Here is a 15690-nt window from a genome sequence, read left to right on the forward strand (position 1 = left end):
CATCGGAGGCACGGCATTTTAACCCAGATACGACTTCAAACACGTCAAAAGCACACTTTTTTCACTCCAAAGTAGTCTTTTTTCAAGTCAAGTACAAGCAAAGGATCCTTCTACAGTATCTCTCTTAATTACTTCTCACCTTAAAATGGGCCACAGAGCATATTTTTAGCAATATTTTGGTAAGGATTAGTGAGCACTGAACAAAGTAGTTGCGAAAAATATACAGGGAACTTGTTTCTGAATATCTCGCATCTCTGCAAAAAGAAAGCGTATCTTCAGGTGCATTTGCTGCTGTTTCCCATTCCAAGTTACGCATAGACTATGACTCAAGGAAGTCAGATCACCTTTAGGGATTTATTCTAACCTGAAGCAGGAAAACATTAGATAATTTGTACTTTTTGGAAGAATAAAGCCAGAAAAATCTCTCTGCTTCTCCTTCATAGTTTTAGCTTTGTTTTAAAATTGCTTTCAAATTGTCTTGCTCCTCCACACATGCCCCGGATTGCCAATGCTTTAAAATGTGTCACAGGATCGCAACTTGCTGTCTCAGCTGAAGCACTGCCTGCTCCCATCCCTTTTATTCTGACCGCAAAACTGAATCTAGCGGAAGTCTCGCACGCTGCCCAAGCGCATACGTGCTGTAACCGCATGCCAGACCGGAGGGCAGCTGAACCACGAGGAACGGAGCAGCTCTTTAACTGAGTCTGAGACCGAGGCATGGCGAAGAGCAGTGAAAGAAAAGGGAAGGGAATAAAACAAGGTCTTCTATGCCTAGGTCGGAAGGAACAACTGAAGAGTTGATTATATCCAGAAAGCGAAAAAACTGATTTAGATGCATTGTAAAAGGCATAGGAACGAGACAGAATTGATTTGGAATAGGAATATGGAAAGTTGATAAAATAACAAAGGACAAGTTAAAAAGGAATGAGAGCTAACATATACTGAAAGAAACATTTGAAGAATTGCCAAAGCAATTTTTCCCCTTAGTAACCTAATAACGTTCACTCCCTTTTGCGTAGAACTGTGGGTAGGTGCGTTGTAACAGCGATACTACTATGGTTTCTTTCTGTAATAGAGATTAAATTCTGTACCGTGAATTAAAAAAGGGTGAACAGCTGATGAAACAGCTGAACTGTAAAGATAATTCTGAGATTGGGGCTACATTAGGTGTTGAAATGGCTTAATGCATTTGCCTTTCGCCTCTGGGAACATGAGAACAAATCCTGGATTAGAGGCCCTGTGAAACCGAGCTCATCCTTGCTCTCATTTTGTATATATACGTACATAAGCGTTAGAGGAAATATATCCAAAGACAGTGCAAGTTTCAAAGCTTCAAAGACAAGATCATCCACTTGATTTGCACCACTTTACCTTCCGTTCCTCTCTAAAAGGACACAACTCTCTCTGCATTCCCTCTCCTATTGCTGCTGGAAAGCATGGCTGACCGGAGCTCGGAGAAAGCATTTCATTTCCCCACGTCCCCACATAAGGACAGCCAAACTTTGATGCCAAACAGAAGGTCCTTCTCCACGTATTTTGGTGGCTGCCATCCCACCTTATTTAATATACCGTTTCTTCGTTCTGTTCATGAGACTAACTGGGCATGTGTGAAAGCGGACAGTGTCTCAGGCCACCCTTCAGCAATGCCCGAATCACCGAAACCATCACCTCAGCAAGACCTGAACCCAAAACTTCTCTAGTTAAGCGATAAGGAGGTGGACAGCCTTTACTTTTCAAGCTACAAAAGTGAGAACCGACCTGATGGCAGAAGACAGACTCGGACTCGGGTTCAGAGTGGGAAGCATTTGATTTTTTTTTTTTCCCTGCTGCCTTTTTTTTTAAAAAAAAAAAAAATAAAAAAATCAGACTATACTGTGAGTTCCAGCGATGCCTGGATGTCTGTGTTCAAGCAGAGGCCACGTTAATTATAACCGTCTCGGCTTCACAGTTCCTGTAAACTAAGGGACGCATTTCCAGTGCACCCGATCGCCACAGCCAGTGCAAGTGACTGGGAGGAAGGCTGCGGGCAGGTGGCTGCGGGCTGTAGCCATGCCGGGCTCCTGGAGAGCCACCGAGCCACTCGGCTCCCTCACAAGGAGCGTGTTTCTGCCACGTTGCCTGGCAATCACACGGGATTTCATATTTCAGAAAGCTGCCGTGTAACGTGATCGCCGTATATGCAGGCCACGAGAGGATTATTTTCGGAGCTGTCATCAAGCGGTACAGTATCCACTGAGGGAAGGGACAGTAAAGCAGCTGTTAACACTAGCAGTTCGGTTTAAAGGAAAGGAGAGCGAGCATAACTGCACCATCATTTCAAATTCATCCGTCTGTGAAGGCAATCCGGAACGGGTGAGTTTCTGTACAGACTAGGGAAAAGTAACAAACACGAGCAAAAGCTGCAGAAGGATGGTATGAATTGCTAGGTTCCGGATTTAACTGCAGTGCTGTAAACCTGCAGTAACTTCAGTGCAAGCCAGGCAGACACCGAAGAAAGACAGACGAGATTCCATCTCCAGAGGAACTAAATCATAAAAAAGTCCTTCCGCACATGAGAGGGTTTGAGGGCAATGGGAAAACCTCCTAGGTCAGGAGGACTGTGCTCATTCGGTTTCCTCCGAATGTCCTCTTTCCTCCGAATGTTCTTTTATTCCCAGCCCAGGGGACGAGCGAACGGGCTCTATGCCGCAAAGCATGTTGCCTTCGTGTCTGTTCGATGGGTGTGGATGTGCCGTGTGAAGGAGCAAGAGGAAAGTTCCTCTCCTGTCAGAGCTTTTGCTCGTGTTTATTACTTTTCCCTAGTCTGTACAGAAACTCACCCATTCCGGATTGTTTTTATACCATTTTACGCTATACACAGAGACCCTTCTGGACACAGTCCTCACAGTCCGAATTATGGTATTCACGTTACGTTCCACACACTTTTCAGCTGGCTGAGGAAGAAGTTGAAGCAAGCCTCCAAGCCACCTTCCCCAGAAGACCCTTTATACAGCCAAGCGTGGCAGATACTTGCTATAATAATCTATGCGCCGATTTTTGCCCAGATCTTACAGTGCAAATGAAAAAGCAGCACAAAGGTTGCTCAGGTGATGGCACTCCTCGATGCTTGAGTTCTCGGGGGCTTTGTCGGAGACGTAAATCTGTTCAAATGAAACGCTGTACCATTTAGCCTACGATCGAGCTGCTATTCACTCCATTCCCCTCGACAATACCACCTTGGCCCCCTGTAATTTCTACAGCCCTAGGGACCTCTCTTCAAAGTTTTATTTCATTTTACAGAAAATTCTCCAGGAAGCTGATAAGAGAAATGGGCACAAACTGATGGCGAAAATCCTGGGCTCACTAAAGTCAGTGGAAATTTTGCTGTCAAATGGATCGGGCTGGATTTCATCCCTTGAATTTTTACCGCTTCCAGAACAGTTCACCCTCGTCTTCTGTGCGTGTAGAAAAAAAGGATAAGATTCATAAACACACCTCATTGAAATGAGAGTGTGAAAGTTCTCAAAATACTCCGTTTGAAAAAATCTTCTGCCTTTAAGCGATCTGAATAGAAAGGCAAAGGAAAATAAGAGCGTGTGTAAAAAGAAGAACAATATACCTCACCTCGGTAGCTGTGCTTTGGTTGGCTCCATTCTCCAGGAGATATTTCACCACTTCAATGTGGTTCTCTTGAGCTGCCATATATAAAGGAGTAAAGCCATTCTAGGAAGAACACACGAGAAAATATTGTAATGAGGAAATGGAATATACCAACAATAATGAACCCCAAATAAATATACCGATAAAAAAATCCTTTTGTCCTTTTTTAACTGAAATGTTTTAAGTATGTAAGCAGAACAACTTTATATTTTTTAACTTAATACGGTAACGTTTAATATCATTTAAACCCGCAAAACTCTACATGCTTTTACATTCATTTTCTTTTGACACATGTTTTAGGGAAGCAACGGACGCACTAATTATTAATACAGCTATTCCTTGCTGACAATGCTCAGGGACTACAAAGCTGGCAATGAATTTTTATGAAAGCTGACAGGAAAGCAAGGGTTTCCTCCATTTATTACCTTAACTTAACCAAAGACATCATCCCCTGGAGACCATAAAGTCCGTACCTCATGACAAGCTGGGTAGAGATGACAAAGGCTTAACAGACTACATTAAATTTTGTAACGCATAAAACATTGCAAATCATCAAACATAAAGGAACTCGACCTTGCAAAGCAGCAACTGCATTTCTGAGCATATGGTAAGTTCATCTATCATTTAATTATAAATATCCATGAAAATGTCCTAGAGTCCTTAAAAGAATCTGCTCTGGATAATACAGTAATTTTAAAAAATTCTTCTAAGTTAATCAAACTAAAGGCAAGTTCATTAGAAACATAAGGCCTTTCTTCCCATTAGAATACTCCAATGCAAACAATTTTAATTAATTAGCTACAAAATCCTTATGAAAGCAAGGCATGGAAGTGAGCTGTCTGCCTGATTAATAACTTTCCTCGAAGAGTTTTTAAGATTGTTAAAAAGGCCTTAGAAAATTCTTTACTACTCTGTAGATTACCATGTAATCTATAATCACCATAATCACCTATATTTCTGAAAACATTCTTCTGTCTTGGAATGGCACTTCTAGCTGGGATATAAACCACAAACCAGACTTCAAACATACAATTTTTTCTTTATCTTGTGTGCTGTCACACTGAATGATAAGCTTGTGCATTTACACAAGCGGTCAGAATTAGTGCAAATACTGTGATAACTAAGAACATGGATTTCGGAGAAGCCAATATTATTCTTTCTGGCCAACTTGCTGTGGAAACATTCCAGTAATTTCCTAATGAAATGAAATCTCATTTTTCAGCCACTAGATAATACAGTTGATTGTCGAACTGATGTCTTTACAATCCCCCTCCGCACTTACAAACGTAGACGATTGCTCAGACAATAAATGTCATTTATTGTTGTGTATATCATATGATATATGTCATATATGTTGAGGTAAGTCTTTTAATACTGCTTTGCATAATATTCCAGCACATCCATCAACAATCTTGGGACATATAATTAAAAAATGGCACCCAGAGAACAGTTAACAGCAGTTCAATGCCGAAACCGTGGGCTGTATTTTGAGTGGCTTTGCATCGGGGTCTGTCTTTGGCAGGTATTATCCAATGCTCCCAGTAACGACTCGAAGGATGGAATAGAGTGCTCTTATTGCAGTTACAGACAGCATGAACAAGGTGGTCTGCAAGTACACCACACAACAGGATCATAATTTGAAAGCTTCCTGTTACCCTGGAGAAAAGCGCTGGAAACGTAGTTTCATGAGGACAAATACAAGTTTCTCCACTACTGCAGGAAAAACAAACTATGCAAACAGGGAATGACGAGTCAGAGAAGAATTCTGCAGAAGAGGACCTGAAGGTCACAGCGGTCTACCAGAGGGCCACTGGTCAATGAGCTCATTCGGCTGCAATAAAGACAATCCTTGCACTGGCGTAAAAATATACCTCCCTGGGGAAGCTATTTTTCTTTGAGAAAAGCCTAGTAATCGGTGGTGTTCTGTCTGGAAAGGGAAAACTGAAGAAAAACAAGATAACAGACTAAAATAAATAGAAAAAGCGCATAATTTATTAAGGTTGCTGGCGGGAAAATTCAGGTTGGACATCAAGAGAAGCCTCTTAACAGTAAGGTCAGTCTGCGTTGCGTTTTGACGGGCAGCTTCCCTCCTCCCAAATCACTGCTAAAACCAGGCAGCAAAGCGGAAGCACAAGCTAGGAAAAAGAAAAGAGATCCCACCACAGCGTAAAACGAAGGAACGCTGTTCAGCGTGTCGTTAGGAGGGTGCGGAAGGGCAGGGGATTGCCAGGCAGAGGGACTGAGCTGCAGGGGGAATTACAAAGAGATTGGTTTCTTTTCGATTGCGCTTGTAGAGAATAGCACAGAGAAAACTGCAGGTAACGAGTTTTCCTTCCCACTCCGGAAAGCAACAAAATGGCAACCTATTAGGTGTAACTAATAGTAATTTTCATCCATATTTTAACATTAAAGTCTAATGTAGCAGTTTTTAAATGATAATACGTGCCATGTGTAAAATCCTTCTAGCACTGAATATTATATGGATGAATACAAGGATCACACCAACTAATACAAATTTGGGGAATATGAGAATTTTCAAGCTGGAGTAAATCAATTTGCTTAAAAGCTTTGAAGAATCTTTTTTTTTTTTTTTTTTAATCAACTCAAGTCCCTAGTTCTGGAACAGGATTAAGACAATAAATCCTGGATTAGGAGACCATAAACAATACACATATGACTTCATGACCATTTTGTACCAAGAAGTACTAAATGCTTTTCCACACAGAGATCCAGAAGAGTGCCCATTATATCAAGGATATCCTCCTCACGTGCTATAATCATACCTGAAACTACAGCAATCGGGGGTAAGGGAATTCTTGCACACAAAATCAGAGCCTTTTTTTTTTTTTTTCTTCAAGCTTTATTTATATCTTAAAACTGCTGTACAAGAAGAACTGGTTTCGGAGCTGCTAACTGCAGTGTTCCCGACCTCAACGCTTCTGGCTCTTGGCCGGAAAACATCTATTTTAGGATTCCCAATATCACCGCGCTCCTTGGCAGAGCTCTGCCTGGGGGGTTACCTGGTAGCCCTGCTGGAGCTCCTCCTTCTCCTTTGGCCACCGGACCCCAGGACGTCCATGCCTCCTCCCATCCTGCAGAGTTTCTATGATGTGTCTGTCTGTCTGTCTCCTATACAGCAAGTTTCTGCCCCTCTCAGCCAGTCCTACAGTTAAGTGGAAATGCCCACAACAGCAGCATATCCTCCCCTTCGCTTCCTTTACTTCTGTTAATCCAAAAATCCCCTTCCCAGTTTCTCATCTTTTGGTTTCAAAGAGCTATATGTCAATACTTGGTTTCTCTGTTGCGCTTCTAGAGAGATTTCACAGCTCAAGATCCCAGATCTCTGCAAATGAAGAAAACACGTTTTCCCTAGACTTTTGTTTTACTACCCAAAGTGTCTTCTACTGAATCCACGACATTCTAGTTAATGATTCTCCATGGACGTATTGCAAAGGAGGCTGACCTCTCCTCCCCTTGTTTTAGCATGTGGAATGGGATACAGACGGTTTATTGGGCCAGGGGTGGGGAATCTTTATTTCAATACATTTTTCTTCAGCTTATGATCCCATACTGTATAAACACAGTCTAGAATTAAAGTAAAAATACTGACTGTGGTGTATAAAAGGGACCTGGAAAAGGAGAAATGCTCTTTATTTTGCTTCTTCTGAAAGCCCGGCTGTGTAATTATGTTACGTATTATGTTTAGATTTTGTGCATCATCTGAAAAATAGAAATTAATTTTGTAATGATATATAACATTCATTTTCAAACAATGATTTCATCAGAGTATTTGTAGTGAGGACAGAGTACTCGGATTTCATTATCGTTACAAATGTACACTGCAAGATGTTTACTGCTATAATATAAAGTTATAATGAGAAATTAACGCTAAACAAATAGAGTATATTTCATACTCCATTCTTGCTACTACATTCACTGATTTACTTGCTAATTTGAGAAAATGAGTAGCTCTCAATGATTCTTCAAGCTATTAATGCAAATTGGCAAGTCTATATATGACTCAGAATTCGAATCATGAAATTTTGCCCAAGCCCTAATGAAGAACACAGTTTGGAGAAGCAGAGGGATTATTAGAGCATTTAGAAAACCATACAAACAGTTATACAGCTTGGTTGAGCTTTAGTTTATGGCAGGCTTTCAAGGAACCGTACCCTTGCACGCAGTTCCAAATGATCAGAAGCACACATCTTCCAAACTCTGATCAGTAGCCCGTGCGTCTCAATGACCAGCCTACCCATGCTTGTCCGTGACGATGTGGCCTTTAGTCCTAGTCTATACCTATAGTATCTATATACCATATATTCATATATATCTCTCCCTAGTCATACTGATAAGGAAAAGAGAGAAAATAGAGATATGTTATCTCTTCCCTCAGTTTGCCTCTTTTAAGATGACACACAAGAGTTAGGAACGTATCCTGTGATTAAACGGCTAATGTAAACCCAGACGAACATACCTATTTTATTTTAAGGGCCTCCAGAACTGTTTAAGACTGTATTAGAAGATCACTGAGATTACCAGGGAAGACGAGACAACCGACATCTAATGCAATTGTTTACATACAGCAAACGCTCATTCCTACTTACTCTTCAAGATGTAATTACCAGTCAGAAGGTCAACACAATCAGCGGATTGCCCGACCCAGACCGGTTGCCTCCTGTGCCTCTCCATCTCACTGCATAGGTTTTTGGTTTGGCGTTTTGGTAGCCTTCTCCCCCCAGTTTTGCCCACATAAAAGCTCGGTTTCCTTTGGGACGCTCTAGAGCTTCCTTCATAGGACCCAGCACCTAACATAACCTAAGAGAAGCCTTTGTGAAATTGCCCTACCTTCCTCCCGGTGCCTCCTTGTCTTTCTGCTCGTTAGACTTTAAGCCAGACCCAAAAAGGAACCGATATTGGCACAAAGGACGAGACAAGAATGAGACAAGGGTGAGACAAGCTCAGATTACTCATGAAACAGCTCACACAGATTATAAAATCTTCTGATATATGTGTTAATATATCATTTTACGCAGTAAGATCCTGATCATCTCCGGGGCTTTTAAGTTTCAGGATTTTAACTGATTCAGGATTTTTTCTACTCTTCAGAATATTGCTCAACTTCAACAAGAATGGTAAGTTCCTGATTTAAATCTTTATTCAGCAACAGACAATTAATCTCCCCGTTTTCCCCATTTTTCCAGATATTAGCCTAAACCAGTGACATCTACATCTCACCTTAACAATTAAAAGAAGGTAACGCTACCTTCACTCGCTGTTTCCCTTTATCTCAGTCTCCAGTAATCTCCACAGGAGAGGAAATAACCACTCCAGCAAAGGCTCTTCTCTCTCAAATCGGAGAACATCATGCAGGGAAGGAAAAGGACCAGGGGCAATGGGCACAAACTGAAACACAGGAGGGTCCCTCAGAACATCAGAAAACACTTTTATTACTGTCAGGGTGACCGAGCACCGGCACACGTTGCCAAAAGAGGCTGTGGCGTCTCCATCCTTGGAGACGTCCAAAAGCCATCTGGACACGGTCCTGGGCAGCCTGCTTGAGCAGAGGCGTTGCAGATGACGACCTCCAGAGATGCCTTCCAACCTCAGCCGTTCTGTGATTCTGTGAAAAATCCTCTAACAATCCAAGCAATTACTTAATTTTAATCAATGAAATATGAGAGTTACAAATAAATGCAACGCTGCGAGCTAAATTAAGAAGACGCGTCTTGATAGAATCAACAATATCACAATCCTGGGAACTTTGTTGTGCATTATGCCCAGGGCATTATTTTCAGCCAGTCTAAAAATAAACTCTTCATAAGAGGATTGTATCTTAGCAGGAGAGATTCTCTGCCTAAAAGGGTGAATTAAGGATGGATCAATGTACCTACTTCAACTTTTAAAAGGCTTTTTTTTTTTTTTTGGTTAGCTTAAATCAAAATCCAGAAGTTTTATATAGCAGTAACTTTACCAATTATTCACATTCCTCTTTCTTTTCCATTAAACCACATTTTCCATAAAACGAACATAAAATCCATATTCTTTTTCAAGGAAAAAAATCTCAGAAATATTCAGACTACTACAAATATTTGGACTACTACAGCAAATAGGCAATTGTCAAATTTGTGAAGATATGCTAAAGGGAAACTCACAGCATTTAATTTTAAGTTGCCAAATTTAAGGTGCCTAAGGAGTCTCATTTTGCCATACGTCAAGGGGAAGTGGGCTACTCCAAAGAAAGATGGAGAATATTCGAATCAAGAGCCCATCTTTCTCAGCTGACAGGCATGAAAGTGAGAATGCAAAGGTGGATAGGAGGAAACTACCCTTTATTACATCTATGACTAAAGAGAATTAGAAACAACATGTTTACTGACAAAACTAGAACTCTAAATATTCATTAACTGCTTAATACTATATACATTAAAAAAAAAATTTCAGTGGGTTTTGGTTTGGTTTTTTTTTTTTTAGTAAACAACTGTATTTAAACTGCTGTATTTTAGCAGACTTTCACAAGTTGAAAACAACTAAAACTCCTGCACTTTTTTCTCCAATGAGCCTGTAATGCCTACCAAGCATTCAGATCAATGCTGCCGAGGTGTGACACGTACTACCTGAATACTGCTTGGTTTTGTCTTTAAATGCTTTATCATAAGAAGATCTATTTGTGTAAAAGGAACCATTGCAATACTCAGCAGACAGTCTGATACCTGTCTGCATGTTCTCCTTGGGACCCTAGCAGGGAGTTTGGTTCTACTTCAACCGTAAGGAGAAGCGCTGAACCAACACCAGTGCAAAAACCAGACTATGCCTTTGAGAAACATAATTCAAGATTCTTTCCTTTTTCTGAGAGAAGGGATTTGCTCCAGCTTCACACCTGGCTCAACCTGGATTGAGTGCACTCTGTTCCCCCCTTGGCCTCCTGCCCTCTGGCCGCACTGCTGGGATGCTGACAGCACCTTCAGGGAGGGGATTCTTGTTTTGTCCTATATCCACATTACGAGAAAGAGAGATGCAGTGAAAACATCTTTTGGATACAGCACCAACCAGCTAAACTAGAGACTGTGGATTTCTGGTGTCGATGAAAGCACCTTATGTTTTCTGACCAGATTCTTCCCTCCGTGTTTCAAAACGAGCAGCACACTAGTATACTTTCATTTTCCTGGGGTAGCATCTCCCTTCGTAACAAAGCTGGAAAGCGCTAGTAAAAAGGACGACCCGCAGATTAGATGTAAGCATTTGCGAGCATAGAATCACTCGATGTAAAGCGGCACATCCGTAAGGGCACAGGAGAGCTACCGGATTCTGCCCTACTGCAGAATTCCCCACCGAGTGTTAGTTAACCATTTAGGCGACGATCCTTACGTTCCTTACGCACAGCAGGTGCTGAGGCCCGCAGGGTCCCGTAGACTGTAAAGATTAAAGCTGAGAAAAGCATTTAGGAAAAAGGCCAGAATGACTGGATTTAGGGAGGCTGGTGATTCGACTTTATTGGGCCAAACGGTTAAACAAGCAAAACAATGAAAGAGTATTTACTGGTTTGAGATGACAGATCATAAAACTGATTTGTAATAAATAAATTTAAAAAAATGTAGTGACACAGAAGCCTACAGTGAAAATAGTACCACCCCTTCAGCTGTCTCACTAATTCCCTCGTAATATAAATAGTGTTTTCCACTCTATACTTACACCACTGCAATAATTATAAAGCCTATGGATAAACGACGTTGTCTGGGTTTGTGATGAGCTTGGTAAGTTCATTCATGAGAGATCACACCGAACTCCGACTGTAGCACTATGTATACGACACCTGCTGCTCACCGGTACAAGAACCCCTCTCTTGGGAAGTGTATTTTACCAGAAGTCACTTCCTAGCTCAGACGCCAAATTTAAAGAGCGCAAACGTTCTATTTTAGCAGCTTCAAACATCACGATTTTCTCCGCAAGAACAGCAAAGCACCAGCAGAGCCTGCAACACAGCCAGGCAGAAATGAAGATGTTCTGTGCCTCGGAAATGTCATTTTTACAAAGGGGGAACCTGTAATGCAAACTGAGCTGATGGAGAATAATGGGAAGAGAATAGGTTAGTCATGCACAAGAAAACATAACCTTGACACTGGGCATGGGCTAGGGCCCCAAAGCTTTAGCCGGGGCAGAGCCTCGCGTTTGAATTCCGGGCAGCCGTCCGAAACAGCATTTGGGGTTTGCCTTCCAAAGACGGTACAGGAAAAGCAGTACTGAAAACTATTTATTTTACGTATATAGTTGAGGGCTGGAAGAAAGACAACATTGCACTAAAATTATAAATGAAACGTTTGTATTTATTTGGTTGTGACTCAGTTATCTCTATGCTCCCATAAATAAAAGCGGATAACATTCCCACCGCCTGGTTCTTACCGTCGCAGATTGCGTCGTTACAGCAGGGGTGAAACGTGGCGTGGTCTGGTGAGCCCCTACCCTGCCAGCTGGTAGGTGGGTTTACTGCAGGCTCGTGCATTTTAAAAATAAATATTAGAGGCCATGTATCACATTATTAGCTGAAAAACCCTCTCTATTTGTTTGAATTAGAATCTTTCCACCTGGACCATTGGTCCCGTTATAGCACTTCACCAGAGACTGCAAGTTAACCACACAGACTAAGGCGAAGTTGTAAATATTTCCAGTTTGTTTCGGCTTGAGATCCTGACACATTCAAGTTATTTTATAGCTGCAGCTGGGATCCCAGAGACAGGGATCAAACCAGCTCAGCACCCTCCTTGGTTCTTTAAGAGCTCCCGATCCTCAGAGCAGCTTTTGAGAGACAGCCAACCCGTCCCAAATCTCCACATCACCGCGCTGCTGCTTCTGCAGGTGACACCGTACACCGGGCATCCTCACCGGGGTATTTTTCCTTTAACTGTATGAATTATTGGGGGAAATGGGGAAGTCCCACATGAATGGGCTGATATTAACAATCATCGTCTCACGTTCCCACTCTCTGCTACCCTGTAATTCTGTGCCAACCTGTAAGCACCGCGTCAGCCTCCCCTGCCCAGGCATCCCGCTCAACTCCACTTCCGCGCCTGCCCGAGATCGTACTTCCAGATCAGGAGTAAGGATTGGTTATCGTTAACTGCTAATCACTGTAAGAGACAGGCAGCTGCAACTGGGACCAGTTTAAGGCAGGATGAATAAATATACCTGTTCTTTCATTGTTCTTAATGGATTACTTTTGTTTACAGCTCTCAACGTCCATATAATCCTCCAGAAGGCATTTCTTCCTTTTTTTTCCCTTCCAGTGAAGAGATAACGGACCTGATCCTTAATTACATTAGCAACGATGAACTGCAGCTAAGTGACTCCTCTTGATATACTGCAACTAAAAATCCGGCTCTCTAAATATACTGACATAAAAGCAGAAAGCCCAGTTGGTGGAATTAAAACCTTTTGTCATAATGGAGTAGCAAATACTCTGCAAAATATGCTCCATTCTGCAGGTAAGATTATCTTTGCAAACCACGGGGAGAGCAATCTCTGCTAAAGCAAATCCTAGGGTGTCCCGAGAGAGGCAAGCTGATCGCTTCTCTCGGAATCACATAAATCCTCCCTTCGCTTTTGTGGTAACACTGAATACGGACATGCCACAAGCTCTCCTACCGCTCATTTTTGGGAAAGCATGTGGAGGCTGGAAATTTTGGGCCGCTCTAAGGATTGCTTCAATCTGATGAACAGTCCGGACAAGAATTCTCTAGCAGTCACGACAGCATCTCCGATGTGTTGAAAGAGGAAGCGGTGACCAGGATGGGGGCAAATTTAAACAAAAATATTTCTTGGCTCACGTGTTTGCAATGAGCTTAGAGAAGGATATAGAGGAAAGGAAACCAGAGGGCTTTTAAATAACAAGATCAGCTCGGGGGAGGACTGATTTATCTAATCCTTGCTTGCTGTATCTGGGTCACTTTAAATAATCTGATGATTAAAAGGGTAGCTCCTCCTTCGGTGAGGGCCCCTAGACGAAGCAGTGGTCAGAGCACAACCTTAGCAGCCTACGGGGAACACCTTCTGCTCTAAACTCCGTCGCAGAAATTTTAAAATTTAAGAGAATCGTTTCTTTCTTGGGTGACTCCAGGATATGCTAGTTCCCTTACAGTTACTGAACAGGAGTGAATTACATTTCATCATTTTGTCTTTTACTTCTCAGCTCTTTGTACCTCGAGCACTTGACATTTGTCAAATCACCTCATCCTAGGAGGTGCAACTCTTCGTGCCAGGCTAACTTTTTTTGGCCTTGTTGGGAACGGAGGAAGGTCAGGACGGATCCATTCCGTAAGGTATGCGTGGTCCGAACAGCTCAGCAGTGCTGCTGCAGGGAACAGTCCACAGGTAGACTCAGTTATTACGATTATTGCAGTAGGGGTATCGTCACATTTGGCAGGCTAATATTCCAGTTATCAGACATCTCTGATGCCTATACGTGAGTCAGATGATAACACTCTGACTTTAAGAGAAAGCAATAAAGACAAACGGTAATTTATCAAAGGGAAGGGTTGGACCAACTAAATCTGGCGACGCTTCTTCCACCTGGGAAAAAAGATCAGAAATTGGCCTAAGAATTCCTAATATGTCACAAAGGTAGACACTCATTGAGAGGAAGATTACAACGGTTCTAATGCACAAGCAACAACTAAGAATAGGTTCGGGGTAAAGAAGTGATCCAGCTGTGAACGGAGGGTACGGCTGGGCTCCGTGAAGGTGTGTGATGGGTGGGGGGGTGGGGGGGAGAGAACGGCCAATGCCCCTTCCATGGTTCTGCGTAATGGAACATTTCTATGTCCCCCCCAGGACTTTTTCCGAATTCCCCACTGCAATTCAGAAGTGCCTAGAGGATCACCCACACAAGCGAATACGTATTGCAGAAGATTACATTATTCCATGGGATGACCTTGTTCTGCTCCGCAAGGAAATGCCATTAAAGCTCAAAGGAATAGCCTGGACTGTCCCAGAAGATCTCCCTTTACATTATTGTTTGTACCATCCAGTCCCCAGACGAGATTTTATGTTATCAACGAGTGCAGCTTGGTCAGATGTACACATGACCAAAAAAACACTGTCAAATCAAGAAAAGAAATTGCAGAAATGGATTTTTTCACTTGATGACGCGTGTCTAGATCTGCTCACTGAACTATGAGCAGAGTCAACCAAGTGACCCTTTTATAGACACTCATTATATAAATATATTTTCTCCAGCAATACTGGTAGCAAAAGGCGATTCTAATCGCGCCAAACAATGGCACTCTTGTCAAATTCGAGGTGGAGGTATGCCAAAAAGGACCAGCAACTTCTAGATCTCTCTGGCCGTTTCTGGGTTTGCCCTCGTTTCAGCATTTGCCTGAAACATACTCCAAGGAAGATGTCAGCTCTCAAATGATATGCAGGCAGGTGAAAATGGAGTAATTCAATTAGTAATCACGGTGCAATTAGGCTTTGTATCAAAATAGAAATTGCTTTTCTAAAAATAGCAGTGATGACGGATTAGCTCAAAAGGAACAGACTTTTTAAAAGAGGAAGATGAACAAAACAGCCGCTCTGAAGGCCAACGTGAAACTGAAGGGCACAGCAATCTAATAGAAAAACAAAATCCGTAAAATCTAAGTCCGGAATGCCTAACAGTCTCAGATAGCACAGATGGGGTGTGTAATCTCAGTGGTTACAATGTTTTTAATAGCGTTTTCTGAGATAATTCTGTTATTTCGTTGTTGCAAGGAACTGGGAAATCAGTGTGGTATTTCAGCTGCCACTGGTGGTAAGTTTTGATAAAGGCCAGTGTTTTTATGCAATTTGATGGAGAAAAAGAAAGGAAAAACAATAAATTGAACAAGCTGGAGCTGAGAATACTCTTCTATCTATCAGTTTATCATCAGTGAAGAAATTTTGACACTATGGCAAATTGTCATCACTGGAAATGAGAATGACCTTGACAGATACCGAGTTCTTTAGAGAGGAAGTTATGGAGCAACCTGAGTAACTTCACTGGCATTAAATACTACCCACAAATGGCATTTAGCAGGG

At 42.0% G+C, this 15690-nt stretch overlaps 1 protein-coding gene across 1 annotated transcript in view; it reads right to left on the minus strand.

Annotated features, from left to right (window-relative positions):
• LOC104075828 (ankyrin-2-like) overlaps positions 1-15690 on the minus strand; it is a gene marked incomplete at its 3' end in the record, with an annotated part of 53084 nt that overhangs the window by 24566 nt on the left and 12828 nt on the right. The window contains exon 4 of the mRNA XM_009576482.1: positions 3604-3702. Within this exon, the coding sequence (XP_009574777.1) occupies positions 3604-3702 (99 nt within the window). The remainder of the gene's footprint in view (positions 1-3603; positions 3703-15690) is intronic.

Source organism: Fulmarus glacialis, unplaced genomic scaffold (assembly GCF_000690835.1).
Source record: "Fulmarus glacialis isolate BGI_N327 unplaced genomic scaffold, ASM69083v1 scaffold3484, whole genome shotgun sequence".
Lineage (NCBI taxonomy): Eukaryota > Metazoa > Chordata > Aves > Procellariiformes > Procellariidae > Fulmarus > Fulmarus glacialis.